This window comes from Stenella coeruleoalba (genome assembly GCF_951394435.1).
Source record: "Stenella coeruleoalba genome assembly, chromosome: X".
In the NCBI taxonomy this organism is placed as follows: Eukaryota; Metazoa; Chordata; class Mammalia; order Artiodactyla; family Delphinidae; genus Stenella; species Stenella coeruleoalba.
In genome coordinates, this window is record NC_137152.1 from 88973510 (window position 1) to 88989107 (window position 15598).

General features: G+C 36.6%; 1 protein-coding gene across 7 annotated transcripts in view; it reads right to left on the bottom strand.

Moving 5' to 3' along the window:
• Positions 1-424: 424 nt before the first annotated feature.
• ACSL4 (acyl-CoA synthetase long chain family member 4) overlaps positions 425-15598 on the bottom strand; it is a 74917-nt gene continuing 59743 nt past the window's right edge. For all 7 annotated transcript variants that reach the window (XM_079909965.1, XM_079909963.1, XM_079909962.1 and 4 more), the window contains 4 exons: positions 13855-14046; positions 12181-12295; positions 8961-9118; positions 425-3437 (listed from right to left, as the gene is read on the bottom strand). In XM_079909965.1, the coding sequence (XP_079766091.1) occupies positions 3280-3437; positions 8961-9118; positions 12181-12295; positions 13855-14046 (623 nt within the window). In that variant the 3' untranslated portion in view covers positions 425-3279. The remainder of the gene's footprint in view (positions 3438-8960; positions 9119-12180; positions 12296-13854; positions 14047-15598) is intronic.

Here is a 15598-nt window from a genome sequence, read left to right on the forward strand (position 1 = left end):
CTGAGGTGCAAACCAATATGTTAAATAACTTGACTCGTGAATGTTACCTGGATACAATGATAATGATAACAGCTAACATATGTTTACTATGTTTTAAACACTTTATATGGGTTAACTCATTTTTACCCTCACAACCATCCTCTGAAGTAGATCCTATTTTATCAATCAACCCCATTTTTCGGAAAGGAGAAACGCAGTGGAGGGATGTTAATGAATTGCCCAAAGTCACACAGCGAGTGAGTGGCAAACTCAGATAAATTAATTTCTCCCTAAATTTTAATTAGCCTAAAGGTAACAGTTACCATTTACTAGCACGTACTAATAATGCACACAACATGACTATGTTTTGTCCCACAGTATCAGTGCTGCAGAGGGATTCTACTCTATTAACTGTACGAAAGTTAACAGCTTTGGGTTCAAATCCTCCAAACTAATGGATATGATTTATACAACCCAGGTTATCTGCTTAATGCGATTCTATAAACCTAGAGAGGAGGACTTTTGAAATATGTGTTTAAAAGTTTGGCTAGTATTCTTCAAACTTGCACATTTTATCTTGACGCATAATTAAGCACAAACTGGCTTGATAACGTGGGTGGATTTATTTCTTAAGAACAAACGAAGCTTTTCATCAAGGAAAACGTGAAAACCTAAGTAACAATCCTGCAATCGTGCATTTTAACAGAAAGTAGAAATATGAATACATTCTAATTTGTAACTACATTTGAAAATTAAAATAGTTCTCTCCAAATCCCATATACCACACAATCTTTAATCTGTTCTCATCTTGTTACTCCAGAAACATCTGTCACATGCTATCAAGAAAATAGAGGCAAGGATTATTAATCAGTCTTTATGGCCAAAGAAACATTATTCTCCTTAACTTCTGCCTTTTTGAATCATTCATGTGTATCTCAGTTCCAAAAAGTGACACAATTATACCTCCATTCCAGAAAAAAAAAAAATCAATATGAATATCAAATATCAAGGAGGCAAGGTACTTTCATGTAATTAAAGCAAAGTCACAAGTGTTCGTCTTAGAAATGTACATAATTGCAGGAAAATTTTTAAGTACAACTTTATTTGATGGCTGACATGTAATAATAACAGTGAACAATTCAAACAGGTATAAAAAAGGTAGGATCAAAATCTTTACGCTCAAATACTTGAAAAGTCACTATGAATATGGAAAGATCTGTTTACATAAACACGTATATTTGCTGAGGAAAAATCAGGGGGTAGTGGCATCTCCCTGGTCCGTTAACAATATTTGGATTTTCGCAAAGAATTAGCAGCACCCAACCTTAAGTGTTAATTACGCGTTTCTAAAGGACCCATACAACAGATTAGTTGGCAGTGTTCTAGCTTTTGGGAGATGGGAGCGGGTGAGGGTTCAAATATCTGAGTACGCATGCACTCACACATTTAAAATCACCATTCCAAAAGGAGGGGACTCACACACTGAAAAAGTCTAAGAACATCATCCTTAGAGGATCAACAGTGGGCCAGAACAGTGGAAGCTGAATAGTAGTCTACTTGGTAAGAATGGTTTTTCACTCTTAGAAGCCAAGTTGGGAAGAATGAGAATACTCACATACACATAACTCAGGGAGACCTTGCTTCAAATTTTACATTGCAGAACACTGAACATTCTTTACAAAAACCTCCATTCTTGCTTATAATAACACCAGATGATTTTTCCTTTATACCACCATATACATAACATTTAAATATTTTCTTTATAAATATTCTAGAGCAAACAGAATGTGTTTTGTTGCAGTGGTGGCCCACATCTGTACAAAGCAATGTAAGCAACATATATATATAGGTGTATATATATATATATATATATATATAAAATGACTAAGAAAAAAGTGCAAAGAATAACAGTATTAAGAATTTTTGTTTTTTTTTTTACAGTAACTATGGTTCAAGTGTGAATACCTATCAGGGATATATAATCCCAGATTTTAATTAAAGATTCAAAAAGAAGCCCACATACCAAGTTACTGCACAAGTATCAGTCCCTTAGTGAGTAACTTCCCTTCTCCCAAATCCAGCATTTCCAGTTTCTGAACTCTTCTCAAACAGAAAAAAAGTGGTAACAGTGTGTTCTTCCCTTTAAGTTCCTAAAACGCATCCAAGTTAATTAATAATTCGGAGATTAAGTCAAGATGGTAGGGAAGTCATTCATCATAACCCGCTTTTGCTAAAATTAAAGCAAAATGAAAGGCTTTTGGTAATACAAATAATTGACCAAGAATCAAATCAGCAACAGCAAACAGACCTTAAATTACAAGTGTGATTTAATACACTTTAAAATCAATCCCTGCTATCAAAGATAAGTTCAAAGTCTAAATCCTCTCCCTGGTTCAGTGCTGTGCAAGGGTTGGAATTCTAAATACTTATGATTTCAACACCTTTTCTAACAGAGAAAATGCTTCCTGTTAAAATTTGATTAACTTTCTATTATTTTAACTCTCGGTTTGTCTTATTTTGAACAAACAGAAACGCAATGTTCAGCATTTTTTAAGATGTACTTTTACTCTTAAGTCATTCAAATAATTACAGTTACTGATTTCACATCTCCAAGTTTCAAAATAGCAGTTGAATTTCCCTTTAAATATATTACTAGATATTTTTTGGTGCGTTTATATTGTTTTATTCTTACTTCAGGCACTGTAATTATTCACAATATTATAATGATTCTATGTGTAACCTACACAACAATTATGAATGCTAAAATGGTTTCCAAGGTATTACTTGATTCTGTATATTATGATTCAAGACAAATGGTTGGAAGAGAATTTTAAAGCCCTGCAGCACTTCTGCTTTGAGTAGTGTTAATATATTTTTTTGGTCATGCTTAATATTTGAGCATCTTCTGAACTAGGAAGACAATAGACATTGGAAGTTGCAAATTTCCTCAAACTACATTCTACTCCAGCTCCAACTTATTTTGTTCAACATTAAATATTTTTTCTTTAATGAAACAAGTATATCTTAGGCTAATTTTTAAAAACAGGAATTTTGCTCTAAAATTAATAACACAGCTACAGGGAAATAACTTTTCAGTTTCAGCTTCACTAGAACTATGCAAAACTAAGTCAAAGTAGACTCGACAACTATTTTAATCACTTTGGGTTTTGTTTTTTTATTACCATGACTTTAGAATGATACACTTTACATTCTAACAGACAGCTCAACAAGGCTGAAAACTCCAGAACTGAAAAACCACCAGCCCGCCTCCTGTACAATTGTAAGTAAGAGAGCAGCATTTTATTTGCCCCCATACATTCGCTCAATGTCTTTGAGGTAATGGTTCTTCAGTTCCTTCCTTTTCAGTTTGAAAGCATCAGTGACCAAACCAGTTTCAGGGGTCCAGGGCTCCGGGCTTAAGCGAACCTTGATTGGAGTTTCAAATCGCTCCAATTTCACTGAAATGAGAAAGGGGGGGTAGGAATGAGGGAGAAAGAGGGAAAGAGAGGGAGAGAGAGGGGAAAGAAGGGGGAAGAGTGACGAGGGTTAGGAAAATGGGGGCGAGTGGGAGAGAGAGAAACAATAAAACATGAATTTTGCAGGATTCACCTAGATGGTGCAGGTGATGAAGCGTATGTTAGAGTTAATTAATGATACCACCACCTTACAATTTCATTTTATATTTCTCAAAGTACATATCAGTTGTTTCAGTTGAATGGTTTTGGACTATGCAGTTTTTTTTCTAATATATATGTAGACACCCTCCTCTTCAGAGTCTTTCTATCTGTTGCGCCTTCTGCCTGGGATGGCCTTCCCTGCTGTAGTTGCATGGCTCACCTCCCTACCCCATCCACGTGTCTGTTCAAATGCCACCGCCTCAGAGAGGACTCCCTTGACCACTCCTAACAAAACAGAAGTCCCTTTGTCTCTCTGTATCCTCTTATGCTATGTCTTCTTCAAAATACTCATCACCACCTCATATATTATATATTTAATGCACCTACTAGAATGTAAGCTCCATGAAAGCAGGGGCTTTGTTCTGTTCACTGCCATCCATAGGCTACACTGAGCCCTCAAGGAACATACATATTTATTCATTCATTCTACAGAAAATTAGCCTCTAGACAACTGTTCTTTGTAAGCTTTATTGTAATTCAAGTAAGAATCAAAAGGGGGGGTTGTGAGTTTCATACTCTTAAATGATATAAGAATTGATGCAGCACATATTGGATTTGAGTTAGACAACACAACACATGTTGAAAGAAATGTAAGAAAATGGTGAAAATAAGGACACAGAAGCAATCCATACAGTGCTCAATAATTTTAAATTCAATAAATTATATTCAATGAAGTTACTTATTATTAATACAAGGTCATCCTTAAAATTCTGAAGGCCTACTAACTGTAATGTTAATCTACAGATGAGCTTTATTTTATATGCAATTATTTAAAATAGCAATTTCGAAGAAGCAAACATCTGCATGTTTTAAAACTACTGCTAAACAGCCTAGGTAACCTGAGAAACAACTCGGTTTCAGTGATAAGCACAAAGAACTCAAATTCAATGAAGTTTTTGTTCTAATGCTAGTCTGAGCTTTATGAAAGCTTGGGTGAATTAGCGAGTTTCTCATTAAAATAAGAGAAAAATATAAAGCTGAGTGTGAAAAGTAATGTTTCAAATTACTTAGAACCAACTTCCTAAAAGTAATGCCTAAAAAGGTAATAAAGGAATATAAAACTTGTTCAAATTAACCATATCTACTCTGATGATAGATTATAGCTCAGTTATACAGAGGTGCCTGAAATAAGGTCACCTTTGGATCTCAAGGGAATAGTTAAATTCTCAAATACCGATCTGGCTCCGAAACCTTTTATTTCATATTACTTTACCTACTTACACAGGTCGTATTCCAGAAACACTGACAACAATGGGACAAAGCAGGTACGTTATTTCAATTGCGCACAAGGAAATTAAGCATTTTTTTTTAATGCTGCATTAGAGGTTTCATAGTTTTGGAAACTCCTAAACATTAGCTAGTACCACAAGCTATAGAGAGCAACGGGCAATCACACAGTTTCCTATAAATTAAATAAATTTATAAATTGCGAACAAGTGAAAAAGATTAGGGGAAGAAAAAAACAAAAACAATTTTACACGTGGCATTTTATCAGAATTACCTAGGACATTATGAAATGTGACCTGCAGGTGGCAGCAAATGTCAATTTTTCTAGCCGCTGATAGTTGTCAAATCACCCCAAAACCATTATTTTGCATTCTTATGATACTATCTATACCTTGCACTTACATTTAAAACATGAAGAGGCCTGCTATGAACGATGTATGATTTCAGGCAGATTTAACTGAAAACAATCAAAACTATTTTATACTTTTTGGCCTAAGTCTGTGAAATTATAATTTGAAGCAAAAGGTTAGCAAAATAAATCTTCTGTGGCACACACGAGCTTATGAGTTATTTAGATTTAGCTCATGATTAGTGTTCATTATCCAAATCATGAATTGTTCCATTTCACGCCTCAAACCAAGCACAGGAAAGTCATGTAGGCCTAGCAGGTCCTAGAATTGTATTCCATTTTCCAGCCTGAAAAACTTCCCCCACTGTTGCTTTTACACAGGTGAATATTCAATGACAAATTATTCAAGTCACATTCTGCTCCATTAGTACGTTCAGAGAGTGACTAAGAATAACAGCCTATTGGCTGAAATACTTTTTTTTTTCTTTTTTTTTTTGTGGTATGCGGGCCACTCACTGTTGTGGCCTCTCCCGTTGCGGAGCACAGGCTCCGGACGCGCAGGCTCAGCGGCCATGGCTCGCGGGCCCAGCCGCTCCGCGGCATGTGGGATCTTCCCAGACCGGGGCACGAACCCGCGTCCCCTGCAGCGGCAGGCGGACTCTCAACCACTGCACCACCAGGGAAGCCCTGAAGTACTTTTTAAAATACTACATTTAAAGAAAAAAATGAGGATTTGTATCAAAGAAAATTCTGGAAGCCTGGTGATATTAAAAAGTGTGATATGTCAATAATACTATAATTAACAAAACCAACTTTAAGAAAAAAATTAAGCTACTGTCTTTATGCTTATACAGTAACTTACTTTGCAGATTATGTTAATAGGTAACTGCTATTTAAAACTTTACAGTGACCAGAGTTAACCAGAAGAATGTTCTTCTTGGGGAAAATAGTTTTTCAACTTCAACTTGCTAACAAATGTTACAAACTATATTTTTTAACCAAAATGGAACCCAAGTAGTTAATTTTAAAAATAAATAATAGTAGCCTAGTTAGGGAAACAGGTGTGCTCATGTATCTCTGACAGGAGTATAAACTAGTCCAGTTTTTCTGGGGGGGAAGAGGGAGTTATTTGGCAACATAAGGGAAAAAAGCTTTTAAAATATACATTTTTCTTGACTCAGATAATCCATATTAAGAAAATAATTACATAAGAAAATAAATTAGAGTAAAAGAGATATATTCTATTTGTTTACAGTGGAGGGAAAAAGTCTAACAATAAGGACTTAAGTGGACACTCCTTTACTGGAATACTATTTAGCTTAAAAAATGGTAATTCAATTCTGTATCTACTGACTTAGAAGAAAGTCGATGACGTTGGTAAGTTAACTATATATAACAAAATGTAATGTCACCACCCAAAGGTAACTACTATCAAGTGATTTTTACTTCCTCCTTTAAACTTTCTGTATTGTCCAGTACTTTATAATGAATATAGGTATCTGTAATCAGAAAAATGACATTTTCATTTTTTAGGAGGGAAAGCAATAGGTTAAAACTAGGTTAATCGCTTCCAATTAAACATGAAGAGTACACAGTTTATCTCTGCTCCCCTGGAAAATAAACAGTTTAAAAATTTTTTTTTTTTAATTCAAAAGGTATTAACCACAAAGGAAAAATAGAAATGAGAGAGAGGACACTGGGTGAGAAGGCCCAACAAAATCTTAGAAGACCAAAAGCAAACAGGCCAGCAGTTAACTGACTGGGAGCCAAGAGAGCTAAAAGCTAACTGCCCACATCGAAGAATACCAACAAGAGGCAAACCAATCTCCCGAGCCCGTAGACAGAAGCTGAGGGACAGAAGCCAGAGATGAGGGGCATGCTGAAAAAGCAGGGCTGGCCCTCATCTGCTCAGAGGACAGCTCTCCCTCATCCTGCTCTTCCCCAACCAGGCTGGAGATAGATTTACCTTTTGGAAAAACTGAACTAGAGAGACTCTGGACTCAGGACACTTACAATAGAGGGAGGGAGTAAGGCTGAAAACCTAAAGGTTCAGTGAGGGGAAGACCTACCCACCCCAGCCCCAGCCCCCTTCCAATGGCCTTTTTTTTGGCTACCAGAATATTGGCAGTCATGCTAATATCTCCCAGGTAAGAGACTGCAGAAGTCTCCTCTGGAGAAGTGGAATGACTCAAGACACTAACATTTGAATAACTTTTCAGTGAAGCCCAGCAAGCTTTCCAAATAGCTTTTTAGAACCTCATTCTCAAATATGAATGGACAGACAAGGATCAGCAGATATATGCAAGGCCGACCAAAGCAAGCAGAAAGTGGAACTTGAAGGAAACAGAAACAATAACAGGAGAAGGAAACTTCATAAAAGGAATCCCTTCAACACCCTCAGAGGACGACTGCATCCATGAAAGAGCAACAGGATGCTATTAAAAGGACACTAAGAAGGCAGGAAAGAACTCTTGAAAATTGAAATTCTGATACTGGAAGTTGGAAGCTCGATAGACTGAGACAATGATAAAGTTGAGGGATCTGCTAGAATATAAAACAAAAAGGACAAGATATAAAGATGTGGCCCATATATATACAGTGGAATATTACTCAGCCATAAAGAGAAAGGAAACTGAGTTATTTGTAGTGAGGTGGCTGGACCTAGAGTCTGTCATACAGTGTGAAGTAAGTCAGAAAGAGAAAAACAAACACTGTATGCTAATACATATACATGGGATCTAAAAAAAAAAAAATGGTCATGAAGAACCTAGGGGCAGGACAGGAATAAAGGCACAGACCTACTAGAGAATGGACTTGAGGACATGGGGAGGGGGAAGGGTAAGCTGGGATGAAGTGAGAGAGTGGCATGGACATATATACACTACCAAATGGAAAACAGATAGCTAGTGGGAAGCAGCCGCATAGCACAGGGAGATCAGCTCAGTGCTCTGTGACCACCTAGAAGGGTGGGATAGGGAGGGTGGGAGGGAGACGCAAGAGGGAGGAGACATGGGGATATATGTATATGTATAGCTGATTCACTTTGTTATACAGAAGAAACTAACACACCATTGTAAAGCAATTATACTCCAATAAAGATGTAAAATAAATAAATTGCAATCCTCCCACCCCCAGCAAAAAAAAGAAACAAAAAAGGCAAGATAGATTACAAAAGAAAAAAAAAGATAATAAAATTAGAGGATGAAAGTAGAAGGTCAACAACCATATAAAAGTAGTCCCAGATAAAAACATGAACACAAAACTCAGAGGGGAAAAGCAATGAAAGAAAAGCAAACAAACAATAAAAGGTAAATGGAGATTTCCCAGAACCATAGGGCAGAGATCTCTAGATTGAAAGGGCCCACACCAAGTAAGTATATGCAATGATAAATGATAAAAGATTCACACCAGGGCACATCAGTATGAACTATCAGAACAAAGATGGACCATTGCAAACACAGAGTAGATGACCACCTAGCAGGGATGCTGTGACATGCAATAAACTAGTTAGGTTATTCTACCATATACCATTTAAAGATCCTTCCAACATGGAAATCCATTATGTATATTTAGGAGGCAGGTTTTTTAAAACACAACATAGTAAATCGACTATACTCCAATAAAAATTTAAAACAAACAAACCAAATAGACATCTTGAAGAGTGTAATGCACAGGACCTCATTAAATAACTTGTAGGGACATCAACAGATAAGCCACTTCTTACTTACTGGTATTTGCAGCTTCTCTGATCTCTTTCAGTATTTCAGCTTCCATGGCAGGGTCATTGCAGATATCAACCCAAGTGCCTTCCACCCCTTTCTGTTGTGCCAAAAGCGTCAACCTTTGCTGATTGGGAACCACAAAACTTATCACATAGGACTGGTCACTAAAAAATTAGAAAATAAAACAAACTGGAAATTAAAACATTAAGGACAATTATTCATAAATGATACAAAGAAATAGTACACGTAATTCTGAATATATTTGTCTCTTATTTGTTACAGCTTCATTAAGAAGTAATAAAGCCCATAGTACTGTCATAACGACAGACACATAGATAGCCCAATGATATAGAGAGTCCAGAATAAACCCTTGCATATATGGTTAAATGATCTTCAACAATGGTTCCACGACCGCTCAGTGGGGACGGTCTCTTCAACAAGTGGTATTAAAAGAACTGGATATCCATATACAAAGGAATTAAGTTGGACCCTTACCTTATAGCACATACAAAAATTAACTCAGAATAGATCAAAGACCTAAATCTGTAAGAGCTAAAATTATAAAATGCCTAGAAGAAAACATAGGGGAAAAGAGTCATGAAATTGGATTTGGCAATACTTTCTTAGATATGACACCAAAAAGCACAGGAAACAAAAGAAAAAATAGATGAAGAGTACAACAAAAATAAAAAATGTTCTGTGTATCAAAGGTCACAACAGAGTGTAAAAAGGCAATCTATGGAACTGGATAAAAATATCTGCAAATCATATGTCTGATAAGGGGTTTATATCTAGAATGTATAAAGAATTCCTACAACTCAACAACAAACACAACAACAAAATAACCCCATTAAAAATGGGCAAAGACCTGAAACCATAAAACTCCTACAAGGAAACATAGGGGGAAGCTCTTTTGACATAGGTCGTGGCAATGACTTATTGAATTTGACACCAAAAGCAAAGGCAACAAAATCAAAAATAAACAAGTGGGAGTATATAAAACTAAAAAGCTTCTGCACAGCAAAGGAAACCATCAACAAAATGAAAAGGCAACCTACAAAATAGGAGAAAGTATTTGAAAATCATATATGATACGGGGTTAATATCCAAAACACATAAAGAGCTCATACTACTCAATAGCAAAAAAAAAAAAAAAAAAAAAATCAATTAAAATATGGACAGGGGAACTGAACAGACGTTTCTCCAAAGAAGACATACAGATGGCCAACGGGTACATGAAAAGGTGCCCAATATTACCAGTTATCAGGGAAATGCAAATCAAAACCACAACAAGATATCACCTCATACCTGTTAAAATGGCTATTACCAAAAAGCCAAGAAATAACAAGTTTTGGTGAGGATGTGAAGAAAAGGGAAGGGAACCCTTCTGCACTGTTGGTGGGAATGCAAAGTGGTACAGGCACTATGGAAAACAGTATGGAGGCTCCTCAAAAAATTAAAAATGGAACTACCATATGACCCAGCAATCCAACTTCTTGGTATAAATCCAAAGGAAATGAAAACAGGATATCAAGGAGATATCTGGTCCATGTTCATCGCTGTATTAGTCCATAATAGCCAAGATATAGAAACAACCAAGTGTCCATCAACAAATGAATGGATAAGGAAGATGTGGTGTATATGTTCAGTGGAATATTACTGAGCCATGAGAAAGAGATTCTGCTATTTGCGATAAAACTGATGAAGCTGGAGGGCATCATGCTAAGTGTAACAAACCAGACAGAGGAAGACAAAAACTGCATGGTATTGCTTAAATGTGGAATCTTAAAAAAAAAAAAAAAAGTCAAACTCATAGAAACAGAGAGTAGAAAAGTGGTTGCTAGGGGCTGGGGGTGGAGGCTGATAAAAGGGTACAAACTTTTAGCTATAAGATGAATAGGGTCTGATGATCTAAGGTGTAACATGGTGATTACAGCTGATAACACTGTATTGTATAATCAAAAATAAGAGGGAAAAAAATTTTAACGAGCAAAGGACTTGATTAGACATTTCTCCAGAGGTGATATACAAACGGCCAAACAAGCAGATGGAAAGATGCTCAAACATCACTAATCCTTAGGGGCAAGATATCCCCTCAAACTCATTACCGTGACTATTATAAAAAAAATTTAAAAAGTAGAAACAAATGTTACTGAGGATGTGGAGAAATTAAAACCCTTGTACACTGTTGATAGGAAGGAAAAAAAAATAGTGCTCCCATAATGGAAAGAGTATGGCAGTTCCTCCGAAAATAAAAATAGAACTACCATATGATCCAGCAATCCCACATCCGGGTATATACCCAAAAGAATTGAAAGCAGGATCTTCAAGAAATATTTGAATATCCATGTTCATAGCAGTATCATTCACAATAGTCAAGAGGTAGAAGCAACCCAAGTTGTCCATTGATGGATGAATGACTAAACAAAATGTGGTCTATACATACAATGGAATATTATTCAGCCTTAAAAAGGAAGGAAATTCTGACACATACTACAATGTAGATGAATCCTGGGGAGCATTCTGCTAAGTGAAATAAGCCAGTCACAAAAAGACAAACACTGTATGATTCTATTTATTCAGGTAGCTAGAGGAGTCAAATTCACAGAAACAGAAAGTAGAATGGTGGCGGCCAGGGGCTAGGTGGGGGGAGGGGGAATGGGGAGTGGTTTAATGGGTGTTGAGTTTCATTTTTGCAAGATGAAAAGTTCTGGAGATTGGTTGTACAACAGTGTGAATATACTTAACCCTAGTGAACGGTACACTTAGGATGGTTAAGATGGTAAATTTAGGTTTTGTGTTTTTTTATAATTAAATTTTTTAAAGGGAGTAATAAAGCCCAGAAAAATAAACCATATTAACACATAAAGAAAGAAAATGGTTCAATCTCTCTCAGGTTTTTTTATTTAGAAAACTTGTACTAGCTGTGTTACCCTCTCGGGAAAATGACCTACGCTAAATTTCAGTTGTTATGGATGTTAAATGAAATAACTGTTGTGGCATAGCTAAGTATTTAGCAAGACATAGTAGGTAGGTAGTCCAGTAAATAGTTAAAATGCCTGGATTATCTCAAATGACCTTTAAGCTGTTGAATTCAAGAACTTTCATAAATTTCTAACATTCCCCAACTCTGAAAGTTGGATGTTTCCCTTATGATTATATCAATTTTTTCCCAATTACCCTTTTACCGTAAGTATATGAAACACAAATGCAACTTTAAAATTACCTTTTGGCAAAAGCACAGATGTTGTCAATAAGTGGACAGTTCTTCAGTGCAGCTTCTACTTTCCCAAGAGACACATATTCCCCTGCTTGTAACTTCACCAGATCTTTCTTACGATCTGTAAGTCATGAAGCATGTTATGTTATCCATAGTACATTGATTAAGGTATGTCCAATTCTGATTTTCTTTCAGTCTCATCACCTTAATCTTTATTTATAAAGATACTTCTTTTAAAATCTTGTTATATCTAATGTTTGCCCAAACACATCAGTTAAAAAGAAAATGCCTAGTTAAAGAAGTACTGGCTAAAATGTTATATCCTACACCAAAAGTTTTAATATCTTACTATAATGTTTAATATTATCATGAATTTAATAGAAGGAACAAAGACTTTGGGGCATTAGATTTGAATGGTAGCTCTGCCCATTACTAGCTATGTGATCCTAGACATGTCATTTGACCGCTCCAACCCACAAATTTTATCAGGGATAATGATGCCTACCTCATACTGGCATGTAGCACAATGTCTGACATACAGAACAGTCAATAAATGTTAATTCCCCATTTTCCAGATTTGTCATTATCTTGTTAAAATGACAGTGCACTAACAACATGCTGGCATAGGTTGCCTTACGTCCTTTGTGTGAGTGCTGACTTGCCTACCCATAGGCTGGGAACCCAGTACACATGCCACCGGAGCCAGCCTTTGATTCCAGCACAATTAAGGATCAAGGGGAAAAAGGCGGTGGTGGTGTAGGTGGGGGAGTTACTGGTTCTAGACTGAGCCATGTTTCCTGGGAATTTCCCTGGCAGATCAAACTTCTAGGCGAAGAACCAATTTTCCCAGGAAATCTCTAACTATATTCAGGTCACATATGGGTCCAGAGACAGACTTAAACGGACCACTAGAGATAATGACTGGAGAAATTTTATGGCTTGAAAAGGATCTGAATGGGACCCAACAGAGTGGTCCTTATCGGCTAGTCAAATTTTTAACTTTTGCCTGATTAAAATGAATAGTGTAAGGGCTATTCTGGAGTAGCTTTGAACTTAGTCTATTTCAGTAGGCTCAATAAGGGCAGTGCCAAGCCAACTGACATTCTCAGAAGAACAGATTAATGTTGAGGACTGATATCATAATTTTCTAAGAGTCCAGGCTAGTTAGAGTCCTACAAATGGCCACTAGGGAAAATAACATGTCCACAATGCTTCTTGGGTGGGGAGGTAAATGGTGAGGAAGGCCTAGAATAGGGTATGTTACAGGAGATGGTTATACGGAACCAAATGTATCAACAGTTGACCAAAAGAAAACAAAACAAAGGAACAAACAAAGAAAACCTCTTCTGAGCAATTTTTGTTTTCTCACTGCCAACTGCTATTTTCCTGCCCACCCTCCCTACCCCAATGCTGCTTCTGCTACCACTTAGTAAGGTGCAGGCACTGCCCTGCTCTAAACATTTTACATGTAACAACTCATTAATCCTAACAAAACCCCTACCAGGTCAGTACTGTCATCCCTATTTCACAGATGGAGAAGCACAGACCAAAGTTAAATCACTTTTCTGAAGTTTAAACCAATGGAATCATCAACCCTATTAATGACCTGACCAATATTACCTTTCATGTATGTGGAAGTTGCAAAAACTGAAGAAAAGCACAAAAAGAGAATACACTGACCGATAATCTGTAAACACCCATCGGGATGGAATTCTCCAATATCACCAGTGCAGAACCACCTTTGGCCATTTTCGTCCACAGAGTAATCCTCAGCTGTTTTCTCTTCATTTTTAAAATATCCCATGGAGATATTCTGTCCACCGATTACAATTTCACCTCTGGGGTTTGGTTTGTCGTGAACTGTATAACCACCTGGAAGTCAAAAACAAATTAGTTATTGTTCTAAAACAAATTTACTTGTATTAATTCTTAAAGATCCTTTGCTACTATTTTTCTGCTGATCAAATTTTACTTCACTTTACGGGAGCATATTAGTTAATATTTCCCAGGATCATAAAATTTCACACTTAGAACATCATTAAAGCTTAGGGTTCATAGAGTTCTGTTAAGATAAAATCACCCCCAAGAAGGGTAACACTTGAAGTTTTTAGAAGTAAATTATTCATATGTTGATATCAAATGTGTTTCAGATATATTCTAAGGTTTTAATCAAAGAGCATAGGTAGTTATAAATTTAAAGCTATTCAATATTTCAGTATGACAAAACCCATTGTACATAAAACATTAAACTCATTATATAAAGCAAAGGTTCTTTCACAGCAAGGAAAACTCCAAATATGGACCCACTCTCCAAAACTGACATTAAAGCCCAGTACCAGAAAAATTAGAAAAATAAAAATTAAAGGCAGAATTCTCCTTACCAAGTTTTACAATATACCTTGTTTCTCTGATTCCACTGCTTAATAAATAACCCATTTAGTAAAGCAATATTGATGCTGATGCCCAGTATACGTAGACACACACTCCCTATATTTTTTAAGATTTTCATTCTAAAATTGGAAGGGCATTACCATGGGAGAAAGGAGGACTTATTCCCAAGATGTACAAGGCTTGGGAATAAATTTGGCCTTTCAGTGTGGTATTTAAAAAGGAACGGTTGTTTGCTCATAGAGCACCACAGTAATGCACACAATAAAAGTCACATAGGAGAAACACTTTTTGAAACTTCAAATTTATGTCAGACAAAGCGCATTCATTTTCTTGGGTTCACACAACCTAAGGGATGTGTCCTACAAGGTAACTGGTCCTTTAAAGGTTCAGTCTATGGCTCTTTACAGACAACAATATTGTACTATATTCATCAGACTTGTTTAGAGACTAAAACTTAACTATCCCACCCACTAAAAAGGAAATTATGTAATGTAATAGAGATCATTTTACAATCATATTACGATCATATTACAACATGTAAATGTATCAAATTAACATGTTGTACACCTTAAATTTACAGAATGTTGTATGTCAAATATACCAAATTGAAAAATTAAAGAGGGACTTCCCTGGTGGCTCAGTGGTTAAGAATCCACCCTACCGACGCAGGGGTGACAGGTTTGATCCCTGGTCTGGGACGATCCCACATGCTGCAGAGCAACTAAACCCGTGCACCACAGCTACGGAGCCTGCACTCTGGAGCCTGCGAGCCACAACTACTGAGCCCGCGTGCCACAACTACTGAAGCCCTTGCGCCTAGAGTCTGTGCTTCGCAACAAGAGAAGCCACCACAGTGAGACGCCCGCGCATCTCAATGAAGGGTTGCCCCCGCTCGTTCCAACTAGAGAAAGCCCGTGCGCAGCAACAAAGACCCAAAGCAGCCAAAAATGAATAAATAAATAAATTTAAAAAAATAAAAGCAAATCTTAAGCTTTTTAATTACTCTTCCTTTATCTGGCATGGCTAGGCTATT